Source organism: Oncorhynchus mykiss, chromosome 17 (assembly GCF_057628025.1).
Source record: "Oncorhynchus mykiss isolate SJ-2025 chromosome 17, ASM5762802v1, whole genome shotgun sequence".
In the NCBI taxonomy this organism is placed as follows: domain Eukaryota; kingdom Metazoa; phylum Chordata; class Actinopteri; order Salmoniformes; family Salmonidae; genus Oncorhynchus; species Oncorhynchus mykiss.
In genome coordinates, this window is record NC_143038.1 from 28403209 (window position 1) to 28415508 (window position 12300).

Below are 12300 nucleotides of genomic sequence, written 5' to 3' on the forward strand. Positions count from 1 at the left end.
TTTTTCAAATACTTTTGACAAACAGGGCAAAATAGAAGGAGACGTGGCTGAGTCAAATAGGAATCCTGACTTAATGAAGTGTTGATAAATGAGCTCAGCCACAGTATCTACCAGATTATCAACATTAAGTGACATGGGCAGCTGTGAGGAGGAGGGTTTATTCTCAAGGTATTTCACCGTCTTCCAGAACTTCTTGGGTTTAGACCCACAGAGAGAACTGCTCCTTTAAGTGGAGCGGTTCGAGAACTTCAAGTTCCTCGGTCTCCAAATCACTAAGGACATAAAATGGTCCACTCACACACGTACAGTCACGAAGAAGGCGTGACAGCGCCTCTTCCCCCTCAGGAGGTTGAAAAGGTTTGGAATGGGCCCTCAAATCCTCAAAAAGTTATGTAGCTGCACCATTGAGAGCATTGTGACTGATTGCATCACTGCTTGGTATGGCAACTGCACCGCCCTCGATCACATGGCGCTACAGAGGGCGGTATATACAGCCCAGTACATCACTGGGGCCGAGCTCCCTGCCATCCAGGACCTCTATATCAGGCGATGTGAAAGGAAATTCCGGAAAATCATTAAAGACTCTGCTTCCGCACGGCAAGCAGTACCAGTGCATCAAGTCTATTCCCAAGTCATATGACTGCTAAATAGATAACAGAATGGCTCAACAGGTTATCTGACTTGACCCTTGTGTTAAATTTGTATTTTGGACTGTCTCTGTAGACACTCACAGGACTCTACACACTCACGCACACTGGCACTCCAACACACACATAACATGCACACACATTTATACTAACTACACTCACATGCAATCCTCATTTACACTGCTGCTACTCTGTTTATCATATATCCTGATGCCTTACCCCTATACATACAGTATCTACAGTACCTCTATCACTCCAGTATCCCTGCACAATGTAAATATGGTATTGAAAGTGACCCTGTATATAGCTTCTTACTCTCTCGTGTTCTTATTTTTATTTATTTTGTCATTTTGTTCTACCTTATGTTATTTTTAGTGATACATTAATATTGATTACCGCAATGTTGGGTTTAGAGCTTGCAACAAAGGCAATTCACTAAAATTGTGCACATGACATTAAATCTTGAAAACAGGTGCCCCATGTCTGTAAACGACACAACTCAACGTGCTGTGGCTGGATTAACCCAAAAGGCATACGTTCTAAAAGAGGGAGGAAAGTGACACCTAACTGCAGTGTGGATTAACTTCAACACACACACACTGACAGAAGAGGAAAGGCTGGGTGCATCAGAAATCCAGCAGAGTAAGACTGCCACGCAATCAAACCTTCACCTGCAACAAGGAAGAGGGAGAGTTAAGAATACGTGCCTTGTGCGTGTGCACGGTATATACTCTAGGAGTCCTGATGTAATATGCTAAATAAGATATAATGTAAAGAATGGCTAAGGGAAAATGTTTTGTTTCTTAGCATTCATGCTATCACATTGAATGGACTGGCTCTGATAGCTTAATCTTGTCCGATCCCAATCCAATCAACCAATAGCATGCTATCACAATATTTATAAGGCTGTTGAGCTTCAAGCTCTATATATACCCATTAGGCTAAGCAGCATTAGATCCAATTTGATGATGCTGTTGTGACATGAGTCAGGAGTGAGTGACTTTATAGAGATACACCGTATAAGCAGGAAGCAACGTGTGTGGCGGGCTCAAGGAGGGGAAATGCTATATGCACACTTCTGACCTGCAAACCAATATTTAATTTAAGAATTGGTTAAAAATAGGTTAAGGTTAGGGTCATGGTTAAGGGTTTAGTTAAGGTTAGGGTTAATTTAAAGGTCAGGGACAGCCACTGTGGTCTACAATGCTGTGTCTGCATTACATGGTAGTTCCACCAAGGATAAAGGCAATTGAATACTACTTTTGTAAGATGAAGAGTATAGAGGGAAATGTATGTATGTGTGGCAAGGAAAAAGGTGAACGGACGATGTGTGTGTCTCTCTCTCCACGCCCGTGTGAGACTCGGCAAGTCTGAATGTCAAGCCACTTGTGAACAATGAACACACTCACACTCTCCATGCCAGAGCAAGGCATGCGGGAAAGATATACTGTAGACCACTGTAGCTGGGGATAACCTATAAACCCAACAGCTACTAAGTTGGCAAGCTAGATCTGAATAACTGCATGTCAAAATATAATATTTTTTGAAAACTTGCTAATGTCTTGCTAACTGATGTCTTGCTAATAGAAATGACATGTTATTTGTGTGGAGAAACAACCATCTCCATGCTGAACAATTGACCTTGTATATACAGTAACTTCTTACTTTCTCGTGTTCTTCTTATTTTTTATTTCTCGTGTGTTTTTGTTCTACCTTATGTTATTTTTAGTACCACATTGATATTGACCATTGCATTGTTGGATTTACAGATTGCAAGAAAGGCATTTCACTGTACTTGCACACATGACTGTGGAACTTGAAATTATACTGGCCAAAAATATAATCGATCCGGCAGGTGAAGAAGCCGGATGTGGAGGTCCTGGGCTGGAGTGGACATACTACCAAATTCTCTGAAACGATGTTGGAGGCGGTTTATGGTAGAGAAATTAACATGAAATTATTTGGCAACAGCTCTGGGTGGCATTCCTGCAGTCAGCATGTCAATTGCATGCTCCCTCAAAACTTGAGATATCTGTGGTATTGTGTTGTGTGACAAAATTGCACTTTTTAGTGGCCTTTTACTGTCCCCAGCACAAGGTGCACCCATGCAATGATCCGGCTGTTTGATCAGCTTCTTGATATGCCGCACCTGTCAGGTGGATGGATTATCTTGGCAAAGGAGAAATGCTCACTAACAGGGATGTAACCAAATTTGTGCACAAAATTTAGAGAAATACGTTTTTTTGTGCGTATGGAACATTTCTGGGATATTTTATTTCAGCTCATGAAACATGGGACCAACACTTACATTGGGTTTATATTTTTGTTCAGTATAGAAGACCATTTAAAGGTTACTTTCTCTACAGACATAGCTTTACCATTTGTGGGCCAATCACAATGACAAAAATAATGTTGATGCTTAAATAATGTTGATGATAAAAAAGGTGTTGCCAGTGCCACTGTTGTCAATGGAGCCAACTTGTACAGTAATAGAGAGAGAACGGGTCTCCAAAGGGTAATGTTGTCACTTTGGCCTGGCCCTTGCCTAGAGTGTGCCAAGGTGTGGGGGCATTTTGTGGTGAACAGTGATACAGTACATTGATGTATTTCAAACTGTTTTATAAACACATTACAACTTCCTTATGGAAATTGCCACTGTCAGTTAAAGGCAGCACACATTTTAAATACGACCCCTCCCAAACCTTTTCATTTTTTCCCTAATTAAATGCCAGGAGTACAGGTAACGTCAGTACTATTTTTGAATATGCGAAGCAGGACCTGGCAGAATGTGATGACTATAGCTACTGTATTCCAGGAACGAGCAGAGATGACACATTGAATCAATGTGCTCTTAGTACCTTAACTTCCTGTTGTTATTATTAGGGCCGGGACGATACCAGTATCTCTATACTTATTAGTATCGTGGCAAGGAAATAAAACATGAAGTGAATGTAACTTATTTAGGAAAACAGTCATAATGTTGGAAACAGACATCATTATGTTGTCTTCTAGTCATTTTAATTTATTTTCCAAGCTACAGCACACAATATTTTACAAACAGCAGGTTTTTAAAGGACCAAACTGGTCTGCTTCGTGTTTTCATTTTTGCCATAAAAAAAATCAAATGCGAAAGTGTCACAGCACTAGTTATTATCATTCTATAACCATGGAAAGTTACACAAAAAAATCTACAAATCACTCTATTTGCTATTCTTCTGATGAATTAAAATGTATTCGGATGAAAACTAATGAGCAATACGTTCAGGAGTTTCCCATCCAATTACGGAAGATAAATTGTTGCATTTGCAAGCATTACCAGCCAGCGGCTGAAGATCTAGGCCTAAGTAAACCCCAAAAATTGCTCATTGTATATGTTGAGTATTGCTCAGAATAAGATTGTTTCTTGCTTGCTTCTAAAGCTAAGCAGGGTTGGTCCTGGTCAGTTCCTGGATGGGAGACCTGCTGCTGGAAGTGGTGTTGGAGGGCCAGTAGGAGGCACTCTTTCCTCTGGTTTATTTTTTTTTATCACAATGCCCCAGGGCAGTGATTGGGACACTGCCCTGTGTAGGGTGCCGTCTTTCGGATGGGACGTTAAATGGGTGTCCTGACTCTCTGAGGTCATTAAAGATCCCATGGCACTTATCATAAGAGTAGGGGTGTTAACCCCGGTATCCTGGCTAAATTCCCAATCTGGCCCTCAAACCATCACAGTCACCTAATAATCCTGAGTTTACAATTGGCTCATTCATCCTCCTCCTCTCCCCTGTAACTATTCCCCAGGTCGTTGCTGCAAATGAGAACGTGTTCTCAGTCAACTTACCTGGTAAAATAACGGATAAATAAAAAGATCTGCTGGCTAAGTGACAAAAAATGTAACCCAAGTACAGACTTGTCTACCTAATAGAGCCCCACAGTGGATGTGTCATAATACCCATAAAACCTAGCGGTCAAACAGGGAAATGGTTCCAATAATTTTTCCACGATTCATTTTTCCCATAGGGAATTTTAGAAACACTTAAAATAAGGGCTGTGTTTCATGTCGGCTTACCTTTGCGTGACATTTTGATAACCAGGTAAATCTCAATCAGACAAGATGAGTTTTATCAATATATTTGGCTCCATTTACTCTCAGATAAAAAAAAATGCTAATTAGCATCAAAGTAGACATTGTGCAAGACCACAAATCCTTGAAAGATCCTGCACGCCATCTCTAGCTGACACCTTTGCTAACAGGTATTTAGTCAATTTAAAACAGTTTTAAACAGTTTACAGAATTGTCAATTTAAAGAAATGTATCCAATGTATTAATTACTAAATTTAGCTAACATTAGATAGTTAATCCAGAGATTCTTACCATTGCTTCTATTCGGCAGTCTCATCCATATCATCATGGCATTTGTAGTTCTATATGATAGCCACATTAGCAGCTAATTAGCATTTCATTTTGGGGGAGTAAATACAGCCGCATACTGTATATTGATAAGTCACCTTGTCCTGAAAAGATTTACACGGTTATTAAAACGTCATGCCAGGGTAAGCCTACATGAAACACAGCCCTTTTTTTAAGTGTTTCTAAAATCCCTATGGGAAAAATGAATGGTGGAAAAACGATTGGAATCATTTCTTTGTTTGACCACATGGTTTTATTGGTATTATGACTCATACTGTAGTACTCTATAAAGGTGTTCATTGCACTCAACCAAAAACCCATTTAATGTGAGCTGACCAAGTCCTATTAGCTTACACTGTGAAGTTAGAACCCATGCTGATCCTCTCTCTTTCCCACTCTCCCTTTCTGGTACAGTAGCAAGAGCTTAGGAGATGCAGAATGTAGAAAGGCCAATGTGTGTTTCTCCTGTCCCTGCCATGAACGCTGCTCTGTGTGGAAATCCCTCGGGGAGCAGGGGCCCCATCCCCCTCCGCGGGCTCTCCAGGTCTGCCAAAGAGAGGCGCTTTAATGAGAGAGACACTACTGTGTGGAGGCCGATCCCCGCTGCTGCAATGTATGTGAAGTAGAGGTCGACCGATTCTGCTTTTTTCAACGCCGATACTGATTATTGGAGGACCAAACAAGCCGATACCGATTAATTGGACGATTAATTTTTTTTAAATTTGTAATAATGACAATTACAACAATACTGAATGAACACTTATTTTAACTTAATATAACACATCAATGAAATCAATCTAGCCTCAAGTAGATAATGAAACATGTTCAATTTGGTTTAAATAATGCAAAAACAAAGTGTTGGAGAAGAACGTAAAAGTGCAATATGTGCTATGTAAGAAAGCTAACGTTTCAGTTTCTTGCTCAGAACATGCGAACATATGAAAGCTGGTGGTTCCTTTTAACATGAGTCTTCAATATTCCCAGGTAAGAAGTTTTAGGTTGTAGTTATTATAGGACTATTTCCCTCTATACCATTTGTATTTCATTAACCTTTGACTATTGGATGTTCTTATAGGCACTTTAGTATTGCCAGTGTAACAGTATAGCTTCCGTCCCTCTCCTCGCTCCTCCCTGGGCTCGAACCAGCAACACAACGACAACAGCCAGCACATCGAAGCAGCGTTACTCATGCAGAGCAAGGGAAACAACCACCCCAAGGCTCAGAGCGAGTGATGTTTGAAACGCTATTAGCGCGCGCTAACTAGCTATCCATTTCACTTCGGTTACACCAGCCTCATCTTGGGAGTTGATAGGTTTGAAGTCATAAACAGCGCAATGCTTGACGCACAACGAAGAGCTGCTGGCAAAACGCACGAAAGTGCTGTTTGAATGAATGTTTGCGCGCCTGCTTCTGCCTACCACCGCTCAGTCAGATACTTAGACACTTGTTTGCTTGTATGCTCACTCAGATTATATGCAACGCAGGACACGCTAGATAATATCTAGTAATATTATCAACCATGTGTAGTTAACTAGTGATTAGGATTGATTGTTTTTTATAAGATAAGTTTAATGCTAGCTAGCAACTTACCTTGTCTTACTGGATTCGCATAACAGGCAGTCTCCTTGTGGAGTGCAACGAGCGAGAGGCAGGTCGTTATTGCGTTGGACTAGTTAACTGTAAGGTTGCAAGAGAGGATCCCCCGAGCTGACAAGGTGAAAATCTGTCTGTCTGCCCCTAAACGAGGCAGTTAACCCACCGTTCCTAAGCCGTCATTGAAAATAAGAATGTGTTCTTAACTGACTTGCCCAGTTAAATAAAGATTAAATAAAGGTGTAAAAAAAAACAAAAAAAACAATTGGCGCCCAAAAATACCGATTTCGGGTTGTTATGAAAACTTGAAATCGGCCGACCTCTAATGTGAAAGGTGTTACTGCACATCCACGGGAGCGTGGGTGGTGGGGGTTATCTTTTTTAACGAGAGTGAGAGTCTTAGGAGAGTGCAAGCAGATGTGGGGCAGGTATTGTCTTGGTCTTTCCCCGAGACACATAGTATGAATTACAGAACAGGTGGGGGCTTATATTGTGTATAGGCACATTTGTGGGGGTAAAAAGAGTAGCAAGGCTGCCTATAGCAGCAAAGCAGACTATGGTGTTCCACAAGGAGGGACGTCTTCCAGACGGTTCTTTGGGTCGTCACCAAGGTTGAAGTCTTTAATTGCGTGCCAGGTTGATGACATGGGAACACCTTACATGCTACGCCCGTTATGTGCCGGTCAGAAGACAAGTGTTTCGCCTAGTGAGGAGAACAAGCCTCTCAAAGCGCTCCACGGGGATCTGCGAAATTGCTGAGTCAGCATGGGCAATCTAGGGGGGATAAAGTGACCTTCAGCACAGATCTGGGAACAGTTTTAACTTCAAAGCTAACATTTAGGTGACAGTGCCAAACTGGGGACAAAACAAGAACACAGGGTTGACAGAGTACATCAAAATTCCACAAAACAAAATGATGGAGAGAATTCCCATTGCTATTCCCAGTAGTCCTCTGTGTGAGAAGATAATCCAATCCTAGATAGGGATTTGTGCCATGGTGAGAGCAGCTGGAAGTAATAGAGGCCAATTATGAACAAAACCAGAGTGAGCGAAGAAATCCGTGTTCCCGCATCACACAAACTTATCTAATCCTGGAACGATTGATCTACATCATTGGAGGATGCTGAGCAGGAGGATGGCTCATAATAATGGCTGGAACGGCACAAATGGAATGGCATCAAACACATGGAAACCATGTGTTTGATACCATTCCACCCATTCCGCTCCAGCCATTACCCCGAGCCTGTCCTCCCCAATTAAGGTACCACCAACCTCCTGTGTTCTACATGAATATGCAACTGGCAGGGGGAAAAGAACAGGTAGGAACAGCAGGGCTGAACTGAACTGTCATCAATATCCCAAGATGGCTACAGATCTGACGGCAATCTCAGGCAGAACTAATTTCACTTGGCAACCTGAGAGTACCATCGAGATCTGCATGACAGACAGTCAGTATCTCTTCAGGGACACATAGTACTAGACTGAAGTCAAACAACAATGACAAACATATGAGAGACAGGAACATTCCCTAGAACAAAGTTCAAGACACTTTGTGCTCCTACTCTTCTAAAAGGTAAGACAATGTACAGATTTGTGGCTAAGGATATTTGTATTAGTCTGGGGCACTGCAATTGTTTTTGACACTCGCGTGTTGAGCAGATAAGCATTTTATGACCCCAATGCTCGAGTCAAGCCCAGGCAAGGCAGGTATGAGGTGGGGACCAACTTCACAGTGTAAGCTGATAGTTGCCCCAAGCACTGATCTACGGCCAGGTTTCCTTAATTAGCCATAATGATGGTTGGGACATAATGGTTGGGACCAAGATAGGGCAATCAGGCCTCAGATCAGAACTAAATGAGTGAAATCATTGGTTGGAGCCTTGTGTGTCTTCTTTCACCCTTCCACTTGTAAAACATATTTCTGACTTGTACACCACAGAAGCATGCACTGGCTTACAGGGCATATAGAGAGGTTAGTGGTGGAAGGATCCTGACAGTGTGTCTGCGTTATAGACATAACATTCCATTGAGGTTTAGTGCCACATATGCTGTCTCACAGCTTTTCAAAAGTCGGGCTGTTCCACCAAGGCTTTTTTGTCGGATCCTCAAGATCCACTGGCTTCCGCTGCAAACCACAAAGGGTATATTGGGTTGAATACACGTTGATTTTAGCGTGGCCACCACAAACATTTTATTTGCGTCTCCTGGGTCAGGGGATCAGAGGCTATCGCCAGCATCTGGTGCAGTCTATGTAATTATCTTTCTTGAACATGAGAGTGAGGACTGTGTACACAGAAATCCCAGCTTCAGCAAGTGGGAGAATATTGACGCTGCCCTTTTTGTAAGTTAAACAATGCTGTCCAGTGTGATACGATACTGATACTCTCCCTTTGTTAACATAGTAAGACATCTACGTCAGACTGGGGTCTAACAAAACAGACTTAGAAATGGAAATGTTCCCAAAGTCTCATCTGCACGCCCGACTGCAACATTTCGAAGCCCATCCAAATTCATTTGGCAAAGGATGCAGATTTTGTTACCCAGACCTGTGCATCGGTATGAACGTGTGCTCTTTCACGTAGATCTATTGACATCTGAATGCTCAGAGGCATTTCCTGTTACAGAAATCCATGCATACATTTGTGCTTATGTCATGCTGAAGACCTACAATAAGATGCACCCGTAACAAAGTGACAAACCCATATTGATTGACCTTAGCTTGAGCAAAACCTTTCATGGCATTATGCTAGATAGAAAGGGGGTAATTTCAACAACATTTTAAGTTTAGGACTTTGATTTGATAAACGGAATACGTTCTTAAAAACAATGTCACAAGTAGAGCAACACGCACCTACAGAGCTCCACAAAAGGTGACCATTCTGTTCAAAAGTTTTAGAAAAAGCCCAAAATGTTACCTTGTAGGACCACATGGACTGAGTATGGTTGGACATGTCTGAATGAGGCCATTGTGCGGGCAAAGAGGGACCAGTGTGGGGCTAGAGGAGAAGGCCGGGTCTCACAGTGAACGGATACACCGACAGCAGCAAACTCTCACCACGTTATTCCACATGGCAGAGGAAACACTGAACCAATCAGGCTGGTAATTCAAGTTTTCCTCCATTCTGCTCTACGTCCCAACGGGAAAGAGAGACAGAGGGTGGGACATGAGGTAAAACAGTTGTGAAAGCTGTTGAGAGAGTGGGGTGGAGACACCGTACAACAATAACACACACTTTAAACATATCATCTCTGTGGCTTACTCACTGACCGCAAGGAAAAAAATATGTGTTTCTATAGTAGTATAGCGTGTAGTCTAGGTCTAGTCAGGCCAACTTGGCCAAGTCTGCACAATGACAAACTTTCTCACTGAAGTATAATTTCTGTTTAAGTAAATGGGCATATACATTGTGTACAAAACATTAGGAACACCTTTCTAATATTGAGTTGCAACCCCTTTTGACCTCAGAACAGCCTCAATTCGTCGGGGCATGGACTCTACAAGGTGTTGAAAGCATTCCACAGAGATGCTGGCCCATGTTGACTCCAATGCTTCCCACAGTTATGTAAAGTTATTTGGATGGCCTTTGGGTGGTGGACCATTCTTGATACACACGGGAAACGGTTTGCTTGAAAAACCCAGCAGCATTGCCGTTCTTAACACACTCAAACCAGTGTGCCTGGAACCTAATACAGTACCCCTTTCGAAGTACTTAAATATTTTGTCTTGCCCATTTACTCTCTGAATGGCAAATATACACAATCCATGTCTCAATTGTCTCAAGGCTTAAAAATCCTTCTTTAACCTGTCTCCTCCCCTTCATCTACACTGATTGAAGTGGATTTAACAAGAGAAATGACATTTACATAATTTAGGAGAAGAGCAACTTACAGTAGTGTGAGTGCATGCATTTTTGTACTGGTCCCCTGTGGGAATCAAACCCACAACCCTGACGTTGCACCATGCTTCACCAACTGAGTCACATGGGACCAACATCAATAAAGGATTCTTGATGTTGGTTATTTATTCTGTCATGGAAATAGGTGTTCCTAATGTTTTGTACACTGTGTACACCTCTATTAAACCCATTATAATGAAAAGTATGAATAAGTGCTGGCATGGAAGGCTGCAGGCTACTTGGTTATCATCCATGGTAGGGATATGATATGCCCCTGTTATCTATATTCACACTGTATTAGAACACAGGAGACATCATTGTCTAAATACAATGGATTTTTTTTTACTCCTAAAAAATGCAATTTAAAGAGTTTGAATAGAGATGAGTTCAAAAGTCAATTTGTATGCAAAACACATGGGAAAACATGCATATTCCATTCAATGTACTGAAATATGACAAATTCATGAATACAATAAAAGGCTTGTGCAGGATATTTGACTCACCTGGTTTCGGGTTGCTGTGAAAATAGAATATAACCATTATAAAACACCACAAGCACATTGCAAGAACCATCCGATTAACTTTGGGTTTTCTCATCCTGAATCTTTAGGAACGACAAAGCCGACCCAAGTCCTTCTGTGGTTCATGCGAAAAAGGACCGTTCAACTCTCAAGTAAGGTTAGGGATTTGGAGATTCGAGTACATTGCTCGGGTACAGATAGAACCGTCTCTTCTTCAAGTCAAATTGTTGGTTGTTACTTGTGCGATTCATCATTTTGATGTACATCCACGCATATCCTGCGCCGGTGAAAAGTTACAACAGTCCAACCGCAAAAGGAGCGACAGTTACGTGAAGTCAGCAAATAATTAGTTGCAGGCACAACTTGCCATGACAGTCGCTTGAGTTATGAACAAATTTACTGGCCAGGGTAGAAGGTATTTTATTCGAAATAAAAACGTCAATCGACTTCTCTTACGACGAAGGGGTTTATAATGCCCTTCAGCAACCCTTCAGAGCTTAAGATCTTTCCAAATGTGAGCTTTGCTGTTAACTCTTTACTTTCCAGAAACATGTATGGAACAGGTGACGCTTTGGCTACATACACCCCCAAGCGTTGGAACATTTGGGAAATAAAAATGATACGGTATTCAATTAACCATTCTGGTATCAATGCACTATCAATGCAATGATATTGATAACGATATGATTACAGTGATGTTTAGGCTATAATGCCTTTGAGAAATCCATCAATATTTGGCATGTGTTTATTGACCCTGCATCTACCAGTAGTGGCTAACTAAACGTTATCAGTAATAAAGTAAGATAATGATGCATTCTAGTATTTAGTAATACATGGTAGCTACATACGCTGTTATAGTGTAATTACATTTGAGGTACAAATAGTTGCATAGCAGCCTACTTATACATCTCTTATACCTTCGGCATGTGTATATGTAACCTCTCACCAAAGGCGTGTATATTCAACAATCTACTCATAGTTACAGCATACCTGTACATGTATCAGGGACACATTCTTAAGTGGACATGCGGTTGTTAGAGGGACTGAATAATCTGTTTGCTGATCATATAGCAGCGACCTCAATACCTAGCGACCTCGTCAAGAGGTTTTGACCTCTTGGCATAGCGGTTAAGATGTTGGCATGACAGTTGCTGGACCCGAAATTGCTACATTGGTGTCAGAAGTGGAGCCATTGGAGAGGCGGGTGCACACGAGGGACACGGTAAAGAGAAGCCTGGGGACACGCTCTCCC

General features: G+C 41.7%; 1 protein-coding gene across 2 annotated transcripts in view; it reads right to left on the bottom strand.

Moving 5' to 3' along the window:
• LOC110493940 (carbohydrate sulfotransferase 11) overlaps positions 1 to 11577 on the bottom strand; it is a 28824-nt gene extending 17247 nt beyond the window's left edge. The window contains exon 1 of one of the 2 annotated variants that reach the window (XM_021568556.3): positions 11031 to 11577. In XM_021568556.3, the coding sequence (XP_021424231.1) occupies positions 11031 to 11124 (94 nt within the window). In that variant the 5' untranslated portion in view covers positions 11125 to 11577. Of the gene's footprint in view, positions 1 to 9546; positions 9759 to 11030 lie in introns of those variants that run through there. The other variant, XM_036949959.2, reaches the window with a different exon arrangement.
• Between the last annotated feature and the right edge of the window lie 723 nt (positions 11578 to 12300).